Source organism: Moschus berezovskii, chromosome 12 (assembly GCF_049115385.1).
Source record: "Moschus berezovskii isolate FMDL1 chromosome 12, NW_MosBer_1.0, whole genome shotgun sequence".
Classification (NCBI taxonomy): Eukaryota; Metazoa; Chordata; class Mammalia; order Artiodactyla; family Moschidae; genus Moschus; species Moschus berezovskii.
In genome coordinates, this window is record NC_142471.1 from 60135515 (window position 1) to 60154460 (window position 18946).

Consider the following 18946-nt stretch of genomic DNA (forward strand, 5'->3'; position numbering starts at 1 on the left):
ATGGTCTCTCCTTCAGAAATGCTATTCTCCCATAATCCCATTAGAAGTGTTTCTTTTTATCTGTAAAACCCCTACACAGCCCATAGCTTCTCTGTAAAACTTTTCATGAGATATCTCCCACCTAGTCTGTTAAAGTTAGTTGCTTTTTTCCTTTGTCCTATATCTGAAACTTGTACCTCATTTATTGTCTTAATAACATCATTATAAACATAATCTGTTTGCATATCTCTCACTCCTATTAGGCTTGAGAACAAAGATCTTGCTTTTATCTTCATGGGGGTATACAGTTTTCATTATAGTTGTTAGCCCAGAGACTAGCACATACTAGGTGCTCAAGAAATACTACTCAGACTGAATTATTGATTATAAAGAAGTTGATTGGACAGCAGGTATATTAGTACAGTCTGAGTTATGCTACTAACAAAAGTGCACAAAATCTCATCGGATTAACATAGGCATCTTATTTCTCACTTACACAGAAGTTTATAGTGGGTTTAGTAGTCCATGACTCAGGCTTTTGCCATTTGTGATTCTACTTTCTCAACATGGGGGTCTCTCCTGTGACCATGGGACAGAGGATCACACAATTAGCTCATAAATGTGTTAGACTTAAAGCAACACATGTAACTTGTGTTCACAGTCCAGTGGCTGAAACTAGCCATATGACTGCCTGTTTGCAAGGAAAGCACATGGATGTTTGGTGAGTAGTAAATGTGTCTGCCTTACTAAGTGTAAAAGCTCCTTTTCTAAGTACAACATTATGAGAGACAGACAAATGGAAGACATTGTTTTCATCTTCAAGGAGCTTACGATCTAGTTGGAAAGAGAACACAAAAGACATACAACTTGAGAGTTGTTGACTTGAGAGTCAAATAAATATGACTGGGATACTCTTCATCTCATTTTTAGTTGTAATTAGTTCATTCAGACTATATCATCTTGGGAACTATTCTAAGGAACTGAAGTACTGAAGGATGTAAAATAAGTGGAAAGAGGATCACATATGAATTTTGAGAGAGACTTATTTGCTACTGGATTTTAGAATTCTGAGTGATTAGGCACTGTTTTCCTATTTATACCCTTAACTGACAAACAGAAAATTATTTTGTAATTATTGGGTTTTCTTAAAGTGTTGTCCTACAGCACTCTATTGGTGTTTTCTAATATTAAATTTTCAATTCTGTGTTCTTTCTTAACAGGGACATTTTTGAAGAAGATAATTATAGCCCCATCCCTATTGTTAGTGAAGAAGAATATAGAGCAATCATAAGTAAATTTCCCTTTCAAGATCCAGACCTTGAAAAGGTACAACTTCGTTCTTACTTCAAGAATTTTCTTTAAATTAATCAGTAATATATTATATTAACCTGACATTGTGGGAATAGCTTCTTTTGAGGCTTTTGTTATTGTTGTGTTATTTGAGAAAATTAATTATGTTTTTGTTAACTTTTAAAGATTATGTTACTACTACTGCTATTATTTTGGTGAGGTTAAGAAGGGACTTTCCTGGCGCTACTAGGAGCAGTTGTCCCAAATATTAGGTGGATTCCCAGAGCAGGTGTTAGTAATGTTGGGTGGGTTCCAAATTAAACATGTTGAGTTGATTATAGGAATAAGAGAATATTGTAGGGAAAGAGAATTTCTTTGAAATTTGCATTACTGTGAAAGATCTTAATTTTTACTTTTTTTTTCTAGAAATGTACTCATATAAAAAAGTTTGTCTTGATTCAGTAAGAGGTGTATGAAGGTAATAGTCATCTGGATTTTTATTTCTGAAGTAAGAATGTATATTTTTGGAATCAGGATGTGAACAAAAGATAGGATAGAGAAAGGAAATTTCTTTTGCTGAAATGCTGAAATACTGAAATTTCTTCTAGCATTAGAATGTTCTGTAAATACACCTGATTGCCCGTGTGTGTGCATGCACACAGAAACACACGTGCTTGTACCAATCCAGTATCTCTGGGTAGAATTAGATCTTATGAGAAAAGGATATCATATTTCCTGCTAATATCACCTTTTTAGTTCTCTTCATTCTTGATGTTTTCCCTTAATCTTTTTTATTATTTTTCCAACACTTTATAATTTAGTTCTTGTCTGTATTTTTATCGCTTCATAATGAACAAGAATGAGTTCTCAGCGAGTTGTGTGAATTGTGACTGTAAACTTTTATTTAAATATAATAAATTTTTATTAAAATTGTACATTATATTCATTTATACATAGACAAAGTAAATTATGTGTCAGTTCAGTTCAGTTGCTCAGTTGTGTCTGACTCTTTGTGACCCCCAGGGACTGCAGCACATCAGGCTTCCCTGTCCATCACCAGCTCCTGGAGCTTGCTCAAACTCATGTCCCTTGAGTCAGCGATGCCATCCAAGCATCTCATCCTCTTCTCCTCCTGCCTTCAGTCTTTCCCAGCATCAGGGTCTTTTCCAGTGAGTCAGTTCTTTGCATCAGGTGGCCAGAGTATTGGAGCTCCAGCTTCAGATTATGTGTAATAGTCACTAAATATAGGACCAATTAATTAAATGCATAACTTTTAGATTATAGCTAATGCTGCCATTGCATATATCTAAGTGTATTCTAAATACACACAAAAGACCAGATTAATTATTATATTTCTGTATTTTTGAAGCCCCAATCAAAGATCCTTGTCAGGAAATATTATAAGAATATTCTCTATCTCATGGCTTGGTTTTGTTTCAGTTATTGGTAATAAATATGTTCAGGATATAGCATCTGTAAAGAGAGCACTAGGCTTCTCTGGTGGTGCAGTGATAAAGAATCCACCTGCCAATGCAAGAGACACAGGTTTGTTCCCTGGGTTAGGAAGATCCTATGGAGAAGGAAAATGAAATCTACTCCAGGATTCTTGCCTGGGAAATCCAATGGACAGGGGAGCATGGCAGGCTGCAGCCCATGGGGTCACAAAAGAGTCGGCCATGGCTTAGTGACTAAACAACAGCAAAAATAGCACTGGATTTGGTTTGGATTCATGTGCTGGATCTGTCTGTGGCTTACTATCGGCGAGTGACTTACCCTGTTTGGGCATTTGTGCCTTATCTGTCTAATGAGAATTTTGAATTAAATAATCTCTAATATCTCTACTAATTACACTAAACTATTCTTAATGGATTCATAGTTAAAAGGATATTTGGCTTTGCTTGCAGGGTACATCCCACAGTATTTTAGGATTAAATTTGTTAGCAATTGTATTCATTGGTTTGTGTATTATTTGTCATTAAAAGAACTATCACTAAGGTAGAAGCCACATGGAAAATTTAAATGTGATAACTTAGAAATCCCATAACTTATTTTGTAGTAGTCTCTTGGCTGTTTGTGTATATACTTAATTTTTCCTAACAAGTATAATTTTCAATTAAAATGGTTTTAAAAGATATAAAATTATCTTTCAAATAACTTGGGTTACTATTTACAGTGGAAATACCAAGTGAGAAAAGTAAGACTGAACATACATGCAAAAATATGTATTTTTGCAGATAGCTGTGCTAATTTAACTAGTACCCTTTGGCTAAAATAAGAACATATTCATTTTATCTTTAATGTCATTAAAATAAATTCTTGTTGAAATGTCTTTGAAATAGTTAATATTGTTCATTATTCTGCAAAGCATAAATTGAAAGTGAGTTATCTCTTCCATGTTTATAAAGTGATTTTAAAGAATGGCAGCTCTTTAGTTGATTTTGTAGTACCCCTAATTCAGTCCCTACATTTGGAAAGGTTGAACCTACCAGTTTTAGAGAGAGACTGCTCTCTGCAAATGTCTTTACTACCAACTTTTTGTAAGCTTCTTTCTGCTGGAGGTACCTAAGAATACATATGTTCATTCATAGATTTATCATTTCAGTTCAGTTCAGTTCCCTACTATTTAATAGACACCACGCCATTTGCTAGCTTTTCCATCTCTGCTGTCAAGGAACTTGTAGCCAAGTGAGGAATAGATAAAATAAATGGGAAATTACAATTCACAGAAGTTGACCATGCAAAGGATAGAAGTAGAATGAGAAAAAAAAGCTGTAATTCTGTAGTATAAAGTATCAGTGGCAAGGTTAATAAAGTGCAAGAGATGAAGATCAAAAGATGAAGTAGAAACAGCCAGACTATAAATAGACCTTATATACAGTGTTAGGAAGTTTAGCCTTTACTCTGACAGCAAGAGTAAGTCACCACCAGTTTTCAAGTAATAAATACTAATCAGATTTGTGTTTTAGAGAGATCTCTGGCTAATGTGTGGAGAATGGATAGGAGAAGAGTAAAGTAGGGAGACTAGCTTGGGGATTGTTGTGGTAATTTTGGCAAGAGAAATTGGTGACCTGAGTGGGAGTTATAGCTGTGGAATTTGATTTGAGATATTTAGGAGATAAGAATGACAGGAGTTAATTATCATTTGTTATTTGGGATGATGAAGATAGAGGGGCAAGTATGCTAACCAGGGTTCTGCATTGGATGGTGGAAGCATTCACTAATATAGGAAATACAAGAGTAGCAGATTTAGAAAGAAGGGATGATCATTTCACTTTGGGATCTGTTGAGAATGTCTCAAATGTTACAGCTAAATGGACGTGTTCAGTGGTATCTTAGTACACACATTTGGACTTCAGAAGAAAGATTGGGCCGAGATTGTGGATTTGGGAGATATTGGCTCTTGCATGATGAGAGTAGGTGAGATTATCCAAAGACAGTATGTATGGTAAGAAGAGAAGAAGGTGTAGGATAGAGCCATATCAAGAGGAGGAGATATAGAGAAGGTAGAGAAATAAAAGGAAAGCCAATATAGGTCACAGATACCAAAGAAGGAAAGGTCATTTAAGAAGCAGGAGGCCCATTGTGTCAGACTCTTCAGATAAATCAGGAAACACGAAAGTTTCATTCAGTTCAGTTAAGTTCACTCACTCAGTCATGTCCAACTCTTTGCGACCCCATGGACTGCAGCATGCCAGGCCTCCCTGTCCATCACCAACTCCTGAAGCTTGCTCAAACTCATGTCCATCAAGCTGGTGATGCCATCCAACCATCTCATCCTGTGTTGTCCCCTTCTCCTCCTGCTTTCAGTCTTTTCCAGCATCAGGGGCTTTTCCAAGGCCAAAGTGTTAGGAGTTTCAGCTTCAACATCAGTCCTTCCAGTGAATATTCAGGACTGATTCCCTTTAGGATGGACTGGTTGGATCTCCTTACAGTCCAAGGGACTCTCAAGAGTCTTCTCCAACACCACAGTTCAAAAGCATTGATTCTTCAGCGCTCAGCCTTCTTTATAGTTCAGATCTCACATCCGCACATGACTACTGGAAAACCATAGCCTTGACTCAATGGACCTTTGTTGGCAAAGTAATGTCTCTGCTTTTTAGTATGCTATCTAGGTTGATCATAGCTTTCCCTCCAAGGAGCAAGCATCTTTTAATTTCATGGATGCAATTGCCACCTGCAGTGATTTTGGAGCCCCCCAAAATAAAGTCTCTCACTGTTTCCATTGTTTCCCCATCTATTTGCCATGAAGTGATGGGACCAGATGCCATGATCTTCATTTTTGAATGTTGAGTTTTAAGCCAACTTTTTCACTCTCCTCTTTCACTTTCATCAAGAAGCTCATTAGTTCTTCTTCACCTTCTGCCATAAGGGTGGTGTTGTCTGCATATCTGAGGTTATTGATATTTCTCCCGGCAATCTTGATTCCAGCTTGTGCTTCATCCAGCTCAGCATTTCACATGGATTTAACATTTATCAGGTCATTGGTGAACTTGGTGAGAGCACTTGGAATGATATAAACTAAGCTGCAATGCATGTGAAGATAAAAGTAAAGATTAGATTTCATAAAGTGTAAATAGAGGGCTCTTGGTAAAAATCCTCAAGAGTTTATCTATTAGACTTGAGAATTTGCTAGTGTATGTTGGCTGGTAAAGCATTTTAACCAAGAAGCACAGTGTAAACCATTAGCTGCATTCTGGTGGTTTGATGGTATACAGGTCAGAAAGCTGCTGTAAGGTATTCTAAGAGATATGGAATGAAATGGGTACCTTCTTGAATTGACATCAATTCAAGAAAATGAAGGGAGTCTTAGAATTATTTGATGACACTAAGCCAGGAACCTGGCCCATAACTTTCACAACAAGCTTGACTCTTGTATTATGGCTGCAAAGAAACAGACAGTTATGTATCTTCTGTAGGATATTTACCATCAGAATACATAGAGGTATTGTTTCTGTGCTTGTTAGAAGTCTGATAATATGATTTAAGAAATAGATAAATTGCCATATTTTTTTCTTCAGAAATATTTTGGTTCTCCTTAAAATCTCAAAAATAATGTTGAAATACAACAGTAGACTGTAAAATGCAGGTATTAGCTATTAACTCAGATGTGAAGTAAATTTAATTTTTACATTTTTGAGGTGTTTAGGATATCTTTTCTAAAATTTCAGAAATAACATCAACTTCTTTTTTCTTTCAACAGCAACCTTTCCCAAAGAAATTGCCTATGTCTCAGTCAGTGCCTCATATTTATATTCAAGTCAAAGAATTTATTTATGCCAGCCTTAAATTTTCAGAGTCACTACACCGGAGGTAAGTTTACTAATGAGAAATGTATCCTTATCAAAGCTATTTTTGTGAAACATTATTTGGTTTATAGGCCATAACTCTTTATTGGACTAGAAACTTGTTGGAAGGCTTACATATTTTAGTAGAAGTGAAAGTTTTAGTTGCTCAGTTGTGTCTGACCTTTTGCGACCCCATGGACTGTAGCCTGCCAGGCTCCTCTGTCCATGGAATTCTCCAGGCAAGAATACTGGAATGGGTTGCCATTCCCTTCTCCAAGGGATGTTCCCAACCCAGGGATTGAACCCAGGTCTCCCACATTGCATGCAGATTTTTAATCATCTAAGCCACCAGGCAAGCCCATTTTAGTGGCATTTAGGGTTAGGTTGATATAAATTTGATGTTACATATTTTTTGACATTTCATTATGTAAATCTTAAAATATATATGAAAGTAGAGGTAATAGGAAAAGAAACTCCTATGTTTTCAGCATTTTGATTTAACCATAATAAATGTTTTTACCATAATAAGCTGTTTCATTTGCTGAATTATTTTAAATCAAACCCCAGAAATAATGGCATTTTTCCCCTCACTACTTAAGTGTTTTTAAAAACAATAAGGACATTTCATTGTTTAACACACTTAACAAAATTAACACTATTCTATAGTATCTGTTCTCTAGCCCATATCAGTATTTTCTAAATTGTCCCCCAAATGTCTGTTTATAGTTGGTATGTTTGAATCAGGGACTAAATAAAGTTCACACCTTATGTTTGTTGTTAAATCTGTTTTACCAGTATCTCTTTTATTTTTTCTCTAGTTGTTTAGATCTAATTTATTTTAGTTTCTCTATTGCTCAGGTTACCAATGGCTAAATGATATTCCTTTATTTCACTGACTTGTCAAAAAGCTAATATTCTTAATAGTTTTTACTTGAGTAGGCTTAAAGTGAAGATTCAAACAAAATCAGTGAGATTTAATAAAGAATGCTATGAAAGTGTTACTCAGTCGTGTCCAAATCTTTGCGACCCCATGTACTGTAGCCCACCAGGCTCCTCTGTCCATGGGGTTCTCTAGGTGAGAATACTGAAGTGGGTTGCTATTCCCTTCTCCAGAGGATCTTCCTGACCCAGAGATCAAACCTGTTCTCCTGCATTGTAGGCAGATTCTTTACCATCTGAGCCACTATATCCACCTAAAGAATGCAATAGCAAATTGGTATCATGCTCAGTAATGGAGAGCAACGAGCATCTATTGGTTCCTATAGCCAAATTAATTATATAGGAAAGAGAATACCATTTAACTGGTGTGATGAAGGCAATACCCAGCATTTATAGATATGGGACTTATGATATCCTTGTTTTGCACATAAGGAAACTGAGACTTAGGGAGGCTATATCATTCATCCAGAATGACCCAGCTAGTATGAGATCTGTCATAAAGGAGCAGTTCTTCTGACTCCCATATCAATGAAAGTATCTGGCTACCTAGATGGACCCTGCATTATAGTCATATATTTGTAATTGGGAATGCTCTGGAGGACAGAGTGATGATGCTAGCTTTCCTGTCTTCCTTTTTGAAATCCATTTTTCTGAATTCATATACTTAATAGCAATAATCATTTTCAGTATGGACCTCTTCTGAATTTTAAGTCATAAAAAGCATGAAGCCAAATAAATAGGTATTTTTCAGGCCAAAACAGTGAGGTCAATGGCAGTTGTTTTTTTCTTGTTGTATGTGTGTCTCTTATGGTAAGCTGCCACTATTTTGGATTTAAACAATGTGTAAATAAACAGTAAATGAAATGTGTGTTCTGCCAGGGTAAAAGAGTTACCTGATTTTAGGTCTTATACTGCTTTTTGTTTGTGCATAGGGATTCTTTTAAACGATTTCTTAATTTTTGTTCTGAGAGAATATGAGTTAGAGAGCAAAGGAAAGGAAAGGAATACAAATACCTAATACATAGCATTCTGTAGTGTGTGTTTCTCACAAGCCAGTGACTCTCAAAGTGTAGTCCCCAGACCAGCAGCCTTAGCATCACATGGGAAAATGCTGGAAATGCAACCTTAGACCTACTGAATTAGAAACTGAGGATGGGACCCTTGGCTTTACTCAAGTTCTCTGGGTGATTCTGATGTACTCAAAGAACCACTGCCTCATCATACTCTACTAGCCTCTTAAACTGTAGTTTCTAAAGATATATTTTAAAGACATTAGCATATAACCACAATCATAAAACTAACTAGAAGTGACGTATTCTCTGAACTGTATAACATAGCACACTGTTATCATTCAACATTGGAAAAACAATGGTTACAAATGAGTATTCATTGAAACAGAATGACAGACTTTTACAATGGTAGTTTTCAGTAGTGGAGCTCTAATGGTCTGAGATTGCAGCCATGAAATTAAAAGACGCTTACTCCTTGGAAGGAAAGTTACGACCAACCTAGACAGCATATTAAAAAGCAGAGACATTACTTTGCCAACAAAGGTCCATCTAGTCAAGGCTATGGTTTTTCCAGTGGTCATGTATGGATGTGAGAGTTGGACTATGAAGAAAGCTGAGCGCCGAAGAATTGATGCTTTTGAAATGTGGTGTTGGAGAAGATTCTTGAGAGTCCCTTGGACTGCAAGGAGATCCAGCCAGTCCATCCTAAAGAGATCAGTCCTGGGTGTTCATTGGAAGGACTGATGCTGAAGCTGCAACTCCAATACTTTGGCCACCTCATGCAAAGAGTTGACTCATTGGAAAAGACTCTGATGCTGGGAGGGATTGGGGGCAAGAGGAGAAGGAGATGACAGAGGATGAGATGGCTGGATGGCATCATTGACTCAAAGGACATGAGTTTGGGTAAACTCCGGCAGTTGGTAACGGACAGGGAAGACTGGCGTGCTGCGATTCATGGGGTTGCAAAGAGTCGGACACGATTGAGTGACTGAACTGAACTGAATGGTCTGAGAGCTGCCAAAATTTAAACCTATTTTTTTCTTTTTTTTTTTCATTTAAAAGTTCTGATCTAAAACAGAGGCAGTATAATGCAGTAGTTAAGAATATAAGCTTCACTTACACCTTAGTTTGAGTCTTGATGCTGACACTCACACTGTAGTAGGACCTTGGGCAATCAAATTGAGGTTTCCTCATCTATAAAATGAGAGAAATAACTCATAGGTTATTTTAAGAATTAAATGAAGTGATGTATGTATATAGAGTACTCAGTGTGGCTTGGCACATGGTAGGCACAAAAGGCATAAAACAGGATGGATTACTACAGTTTTAGATGTGGGACTAGAGCTGGGAGTGTTTATATTTTATTTGCAGGCTTTGGGGAACTGTTGAAGTATTTTAAACTAAAAAATTACATGACTGGAAGAATATTTTAGAAAGTTTACTCTGGCCTCAATGTGGATGGTAGATCGGAATGGATGAAGAAATAGTCATGTTGAATTGATAAAGGCAGTGGCTAAAGACAGATGAAGAAAGACTTGAAGTAGTCAGAATCAGTAGTGATAGAAAGGAACAAACATATAAAAAGTGTTTAGGAATATTATTTACAATAGTCAGGACATGGAAGCAACCTAAATGTCCATCAGTAGAGGAATGGATGAAGAAGATGTGTTGCATATATATAATGAAATATTACTTAGCCATAAAAGGAAGAAACCAGTGGCATTTGCAGCAACATGGATGGACCTAGAAATTGTCATACAGAGGGAAGTAAGTCAGAAAAAGAAAGACAAATACCATACAATACTGCTTATATATGGAATCTAGAAAAATAATTCAGATGAGCTTACTTGCAAAGCCGAAATAGAGGCACATATTACAAAACAAAGTTATGGTTACCACGGGCAGGCAGGGGGTGGAATGAATTGGGAGATTGGGATTGACATATATACCTGCACGCATGCTCAGTCACTCAGTCGTGTCTGACTCTTGCTACCTGCCACATGGACTGTAGCCTGCCAGGCTCCTCTGTCCATGGGATTATCCCAGCAAGAATGCTGGAGTGGGTTGCCATTTCCTTTTCCAGGGGATCTTCCCGACCCAGGGGTCGAACCCACATCTCCTGCGGCTCCTGCATTGGCAGGCAGATTGTTTACACTGAACCATCTGACTTATATACACTGTATATAAAATATCTAAAAAGAGCACTGGGTTTCCCTGGTATATCAGTCGTAAAGAATGTGCCTACCAGTGCAGGAGCCGCAGGAGATGCGGGTTCAATCCCTGGGTCAGGAAGATCCCCTGGAAAAGGAAATGGCAGCCCACTCTAGTATTCTTGCCTGGGAAATTCCATGAACAGAGAAGCCTGGTGGGCTACAGTCCATAGGGTCACAAAGAGGTGGACATGACTTTGCGACTAAAACAATACAGTATTACATTCTCAGGTTTTTTTGTGCTGTCTTTTGAACTTGAAAACCTAAATTATAATAACTAAATTACCTATTAGCTTTACTGTCTGTCATGTGAATTTGTTCCAGAATGAAGACTATAAAAAACTTGCATTTATCCCCAATTTACTATTTGGGGATAGAAAGAACTTCATATAACAAAATGCTAACACAGAGAATATAAACACAATTAAATGTTTGCATTTACTATTTTAACTCAAAACACAAAGTGTATTACAAAATATATATTTTGATTGCTCAGATCAAACAATTCTTTCATATCTAGTGATTTCCTTGTTTTCTTCATATCATTTGGTGATATGTCTTTTTTCCCCCCACATCACTTTGTAGTAGAGATTCAGGATGTCAATGAGAAATGTTTCTTGCTATAAAAGATAGTTATCTATGCAAATTTCTCTTGTTGTCAGTATCACAAGTCACACATTTTATGAATCAGTGTAGTTAACAAGCTATTTTTAGAAATATATAGTCAATTTGGTAGTGATTCTGATACCATTGGGCTTCCCTTGTGGCTCAACTGTTAAAGAAACTGCCTGCAATGTGGGAGACCTGGATTCAATCCCTGGGTTGGGAAGATCTCCTGGAGAAGGGAAAGGCTACCCATTCCAGTCTTCTGGCCTGGAGAATTCCACGGACTGTATAGTACATGAGGTCACAAAGAGTCAGACATGACTGAGTGACTTTTCACTTTCATTTTCACTGATACCATAAAAACAGATCATGATTCCAGATTGACTGTTTAGCATTTTTTTATATTCATTAACTGAATACCATCAGCTACATTATTTGATTCAGAAGTTATTTTTATTGCACTCCTGAGTTTGCACCAATTTATAACTGTCTTTGATTCACCTGAATTGTTTCATATGAATAATTTTCCATGTATAAAGTGAATTTTTATAAATTTAATATCATGATTTTAGATATTCTTTGGGCTTTTTAATATTCTTTGGTTTTTTTGTTATTTTAATTGTGCTCTTGGTGGATGGCACTTTTGTGGTATTTATGATAAATCTGTGCATATCATATTTGTCTTTATCTTAAATGCATATATGAAATTGTCCATATAAGAATTACCTAGTAAAACTCATTCAGTATAATTAATAAAAAGGCATTGCACATACACATACACACTCAAAAAAGTGTTTTGGAGCCCTAAAATTAGAGGATTTATGAATAATTACATGAAGAAGTTAAGGGACGAAAAAGAATTTGACTTACACTTGGGTGGACTTAACTTTGTTTATCTTACCAGTCATCCTATAACTTGGCTCAAATGTTATATTGTAGAATTATTCTTGAAGCTGCAATCCTGAATCTATAAACTGGTCCCCCTCATTTTTCCTTTAAATATAGATTACTTTAACACTGGGTATCATGTATAATATGTATATCCTGACAAGTATTTCTTATTATCTAATCTGTTGATTCCGGAAATACAGGACTGATACTTAGTTAAGATATTGTTAATTGGTAGGAAGTATAGAAATTTAGCATTTTAGAATTAACTTTTATTTTGTTTCTTTACAGAGGATAGGCAGTGGATCTCTATTGTTATTTTATTTTTTTACAGCATTTATAATACCAAAGATAAAAGCCATTAGTCACAATAGTATGTGTAATTTTCCCAAAAGCTTCCCTACTTCCCCCTCAGTTCTGATTCTTTTTATGTATGAACTCCTACCATTCAAAAAGGTAAATGTTGTATATTAATGCTACAGCAGGAAAGATTGTCTAGTTTTTCCATGAAAATATTGCCATTTTGTTACTTCAGTATTCAGTTCTCATTAACTCTGATACTGCAAGGCATTTATGCTTGTTTTTTAAAAATTAGCTTTACTAAGTACATTGTCTATTTTCACTTTGTTAATGAAGTAATTACTACCTCAGAATACAGAAACAGCATAGTTTTTATGAAAGTATATAAATTTATTCTCAATTATCAGCTTTCTGACATGTATTTTTATTTAAAAAATTTATATCTGTGACCTCAAATTGAGCTACTGGAGTTGCTGGTTTTTTTTTTTTAATTTGTCAGTAAAAGAGTTATGGAAAATAACTTTGTGTGTTTAAAGCTCTTTTATTATGTTTAAGCATATTTTGCAGTTAAATTTTTAGAATAAGAAGATGCTTTAGAGCTCTTATTGTAAAAATGTTTGGGTTTCTTTTTATATGTGAATAAAAGCAGGGCCATGAATGAAATTACTTCATGAAGAAACTCCAAAGTCTTCGTTATTTGGTTGCAGAGGAAACATCTGGATCTAATATGACCTTTAAGAAATTTTCAGCTTTCATAAAAGATTAAGCTGTAACATAATTTAGGAGATTTATTGTATATTAATATTTAATTACTGTGAAATGATATTTAAAAATTAGGAAGAGTACAAGTTATAATCTCAAAAGACAAGGAGTTAAGGGAAAAAATTGCTCAGTTAGAATAAAAGCCTTGTGGGGGAAATCCTGGTGATTGTTGGGTAAATCTTACCAGTACCAATAGGACATAGGTGCTGATAGGTTTTCTTTCTCTGCTTTTACTTATGGAAGAAAAAAGACGCCTTGATTCAGCATTCAAGGAAGTTCAGGGGAATTAAAAGACATTATCTGTCATGGATAACTTTTCATCTGAAAAGGATGCTATACAGGGTGTCTTTAAGCATAATTTTGAGTGTGTCAGAAAAGAAACCAGAGGAGTTGGCAACCACCTCCTTTTTATCAGCGTGAGTACGTTGCTTGTTCTAGGGACACTATTGATAGATTAGAGTTTTCTGTTAGTTTGCTGCTGTGTAACCCTGAAACCCTACTGAAATTATATACATTGCCTGGGCAGTCTTGACTTTAGATGCAAAGAATCAGAGAGACATAGTCTCCTCAGGTCTGCCAGAATTCGGGTTGGCAGAAATTGAAGAGTACCTGCATTAAAATGGAGAACATTAGGATAGTAGTGAAAATTACCTGTGATTTATCAAATCGTGCTCTATTTGCATATTTAAAATAAATATTAATATAAACTATTAAATATTTGTGCTTCATAGATTTGTAAGAATAATATTTTAATAAAAAGTAAAAGGGAGCTAAAATTAAAATGTTAGACTGTGTTTGAGGCATTGAGTCTCAATTGGGACGTTTTTTTCCCCCAAGGTATATTTGACACCATCTAGAGACATTTGGAGAAGGCAATGGCAAGCCACTCCAGTACTCTTGCCTAGAAAATCGCATGGACAGAGGAGCCTGGTGGGCTGCAGTCCATGGGGTCGCTACTAGTCGGACACGACTGAGCGACTTCCCTTTCACTTTTCACTTTCACACATTGGAGAAGGAAATGGCAACCCACTCCAGTATTCTTGCCTGGAGAATCCCAGGGACGGGGGAGCCTGGTGGGCTGCCGTCTATGGAGTCGCACAGAGTTGGACACGACTGAAACGACTTAGCAGCAGCAGCAGCAGAGACATTTTGGGTTGTCATGACTAGGGGAAAGAATGCTACTTGCATCAGGCGGATGGAGGCCAGGGATGCTGCTACACATCTTGCAGTGGTACAAGACAGCCCTACAACAAAGAACTATCTAGCCTGTATGTATGTTAGTAGTGCTAAGACTGTAAAAACTTGATCTAGGACACAGCTTAATTATTTTGGTTATGAGACTGTATACCAAAAATATATATCATTATTTACTTAAATTGAAGGCCTAGTGGTTAGAAGAAAATAGTCTTTTTAGTCCTATTTTAGCAATGTTTAGGAGGCTAAGAAACATAAGGTTAGTTCCTCCCTCTCCCAAATTAAAACTAGTATAAGGCAGTTAATTTCTTTGAATCTTTAAAAAAAAAACTCAGTGGAAATGGATAGCTTCATTATATTAAAATTGAATCTAGCAATTAATTATATCCAGAGGGTTCACATCAATTTGTATTTTAAAAATAATTTTAACTATAGTGTATATAAAGTGTCTTTATATACACATATATAAAGTGTCATTGGCTGTCACACAGTGGAGTCATGATTTAAGAGTAGTTTTATTTCCTTGTACTAAGTACCCTATGGTTTTACTGTAACAGTTAATTAAATACAGTTAAATTTTTCTATAAATTAATATTTTCATTTATGGCAAATATCATTTTATGAAACTAAATCGAATTGAAATATGTGAGTTGATAAATATGAATGATTATAATTTATATAACAACATTAAAAAATTGAAGCAAGTTACTTTAGTAAATTGCATTAAATTATTTAGGAAGTTAACTAACTTTAACCCTTGTGGAAAGCTTAATGATATCAACCTTTGTTTTTAGCTCAACAGAAATAGATGATATGCTTAGAAAATCTACAAATCTGCTGCTGACCAGAACTTTGAGTAGCTGTTTACTGAATCTTATTAAAAAACCTCATATAGGTCTGACAGAGGTAGGTTAAAAAGATATTTATAGCTAAATGTTTCATTGTACGAAACAATTATTATAAATTTATTGTTGAACATCATCCTATAAAACTAACTTTTCATTTTAAATTTATTGACAGAAGTGGGTTTGTTTTAAAACAAAAGTCTCATTGTAAATTCAAGTGATACGAGGGAAAAGGGTTTACATGGAGAACAGTGGATAGTTGAAGATGTTAGAAGATATATGGAGATTTATGTTTGTCAGACTTTACATGAAGTGAAAATACTCTTTTTTAACTTTGTGAATGTATAAAATTTGAAAAAGTATCTTGAAAAGTTATTTTAAATTAATTGATAGACTTTTTTTTAAATGATAGCATTTGTAAGCAGTATTTGTAGCAGGCTTTTGATCAGATTATCAGTTGTATCCTATTCTGCTATAATTATGCAGAAATGGTGCAGTTGCTTAAAGTAATAATCCTATTTTTTAAAATGTAATGACTTTGTATACATGTAACCTTCATTTTACCGGAGATATTTTCTATTTTCTAGCTAGTGCAAATCATCATAAATACCACGCACCTAGAACAAGCCTGCAAATACCTTGAGGACTTTATAACTAACATTACAAATATTTCTCAAGAAACTGTCCATACTACAAGACTTTATGGGCTTTCTACTTTTAAGGTATGTAAAAATCTGACCAAAAGTTTTTATTTCGATCACTGTAAGCAAACTTTTAAAGAGTAAAGACAAACAAAATATTTATACATGTATATATATTTGTATACATGTGTGTGTGTATATATATATTTGTATACATGTATATATATATATAATCATGTATATATATTTTGTTATACGTATAATTGTTATATACCATTATATTCCTAATAATTGAAAATAAGAGGTAATCTTTGTCAACAGTGAGCAAATAAATGTCATTTCCTTTTGGGCATTTTAAAGATCTTGTTAAAAGAAAAAGAAAATTGATTTTCTACAGCTATATTACATATTCTTCATGTTTTGAAAACTTAAGAATAGTGCTGAATCAGTCTAATTGAATTTTCTTTCATGTTTCACAGTTTACTAATTAATTGTATATGTAATATATGTGTGTGTATATGTTTGGAAATTTCAAATGTAAGAAGAATTAGATAAGTATAAGATTTGCTTTACATCCTTTATTGGGTTTGATCTGAAGAAAAATAAATACTATTTTATTACATTATTATCCAAGTCCTACCCTTTTCTCAATGGAAAGATTTTTGTTTGTGTAATACTGTGGAATATACCAAAAGGTAAATTAATGATTGTTTTAAGCAGAGTGGAAGATTAAATTTCTAAATTTGTTTTTTAAGCTATTTTGTTATTAATTTGGGATCATGTAGATGAGACACTGGCATAGTCTTAACAAAATAAATCCTTTGCATTGAATATTTTGTTAAACTAATATAAAACCACTTACTGATTCCTTATCTGTACAGTAGGCTTTCTAGTTTAACCTCATAACCCCTTCTAAGTTTTCTATTAAAAAGAATTCTCATCTTCCTACTCTTACTACTTGATGTTGTGTGTGTGTGCTCAGTTGTGTCCAACTCTTTGCAACCCCATGGACTGCAGGGTAGCCTGCTAGGCTCCTCTGTCTCTGGAATTTTCCATGCAGGAATTCTAGAGTGGGTTGCCATTTCCTTCTCCAGGGAATCTTCCAGACCCAGGAATCAAACCCTTGCATCTCCTTCATTGGCATGTGGATTCTTTACCACTGTGCCACCTGGGAAGTCATGATAAATTACCCAGTTTATCCCTTAAGATCATAGTATAATCATTTATATTTTAGAAATTCAGAATCTTGTATTTAGATATAACTATGCAGGTCAGGAAGCAACAGTTAGAACTGAACATGGAACAACAGACTGGTTTCAAATAGGAAAAGGAGTATGTCAAGGTTGTATATTGTCACCCTGCTTATTTAACTTCTATGCAGAGTACATCGTGAGGATCTCTGGGCTGGATGAAGCACAAGCTGGAATCAAGTTTGCAGGGAGAAATATCAATAACCTCAGATATGCAGATGACACCACCCTTATGGCAGAAAGTGAAGAGGAACTAAAAAGCCTCTTGATGAAAGAGAAAGAGGAGAGTGAAAAGGTTGACTTGAAGCTCAACATTCAGAAAACGAAGATCATGGCATCTGGTCCCATCACTTCATAGGAAATAGATGGGGAAATGGTGGAAACAGTGTCAGACTTTATTTTTTTGGGCTCCAAAATCACTGCAGATGCTGATTGCAGCCATGAAATTAAAAGACGCATACTCCTTGGAAGGAAAGTTATGACCAAGCTAGATAGCATATTAAAAAGCAGAGACATTAGTTTGCCAACAAAGGTCCGTCTAGTCAAGGCTATGGTCTTTCCCGTGGTCATGTATGGATGTGAGAGTTGGACTGTGAAGAAAGCTGATCGCCGAAGAATTGATGCTTTTGAAATGTGGTGTTGGAGAAGACTCTTGAGAGTCCCTTGGAGTGCAAAGAGATCCAGCCAGTCCATTCTAAAGGAGATCAATCCTGGGTGTTCATTGGAAGGACTGATGCTGAGGCTGAAACTCCAGTACTTTGGCCACCTCATGCGACGAGTTGACTCACTGGAAAAGACTCTGATGCTGGGAAGGATTGGGGGCGGGAGGAGAATGGGACGACAGAGAATGAGATGGCTGGATGGCATCACCGACTCGACGGACATGAGTTTGAGTGAACTCCGGGAATTGGTGATGGACAGGGAGGCCTGGTGTGCTGTGATCATGTGTCGCAAAGAGTCGGACACGACGGAGCGACTGAACTGAACTGAACTGAATGTTAACAGTAATCAGACTTTGAAAGTGTGAAGTCAAGAGAAGACCCTTAGTTTCCTAAAATTAGCAGCCTTAGCCCCAAATCTTCTGCCCCTCTGATGATTCTTAAGCACATGTAGTCATCCTGATCTATAAGACACAAATGCAGATGATATCTGAGTGTACAAATTAATAAAATTATTTATTACAACTGAGATAGAAGCTGGACAAAACAGGCATTCATTTATTCAGTTTTGAACTATGGTGTTGGAGAAGATTCTTGAGAGTCCCTTGGACTGCAAGGAGAGCAAACCAGTCAATCCTAAAGGAAATCAATCCATTGGAGGGACTAATGCTGAAGCTGAAACTCCAATACTTTGGCTATGTGATACAGAGAACTGACTCATTGGAAAAGCCTCTGATGCTGGGAAAGGTTGAAGGTAGGAGGAGAAGGGGATGACAGAAGATGAGATGATTGGATGGCATCACCGACTCAATGGACATGAGTTTGAGCAAGCTCCAGAAGAAGGTGAAGGACAGGGAAGCCTGGCGTGCTGCAGTCCATGGGGTCACAAAGAGTTGGACATGACTGAGTGAACAGCAGCAAATAGTACAGTAATTGCGAGCATATACTCTGGAGTTAGACTACTGTGTAACTTTGTCACATTCTTTCATTTTAATGACTCCTGGGTTTATTATCTATAAAATTAGAGTAGTAATATATTATCTGTGTCATACAGTTATTATGAGGATTAAAGCGGATACTTAGTGCAG

General features: G+C 35.8%; 1 protein-coding gene across 5 annotated transcripts in view; it reads left to right on the forward strand.

Moving 5' to 3' along the window:
• Positions 1 to 18946, forward strand: part of EXOC6 (exocyst complex component 6) — a 193852-nt gene that overhangs the window by 85326 nt on the left and 89580 nt on the right. For all 5 annotated transcript variants that reach the window (XR_008685777.2, XM_055425072.2, XM_055425073.2 and 2 more), the window contains exons 14-17: positions 1200 to 1305; positions 6470 to 6579; positions 15258 to 15369; positions 15896 to 16030. Coding sequence is in view for 4 of the 5 variants with exons in the window: in XM_055425072.2 (XP_055281047.1) it covers positions 1200 to 1305; positions 6470 to 6579; positions 15258 to 15369; positions 15896 to 16030 (463 nt within the window). In the remaining variant the exon portion in view is untranslated. The remainder of the gene's footprint in view (positions 1 to 1199; positions 1306 to 6469; positions 6580 to 15257; positions 15370 to 15895; positions 16031 to 18946) is intronic.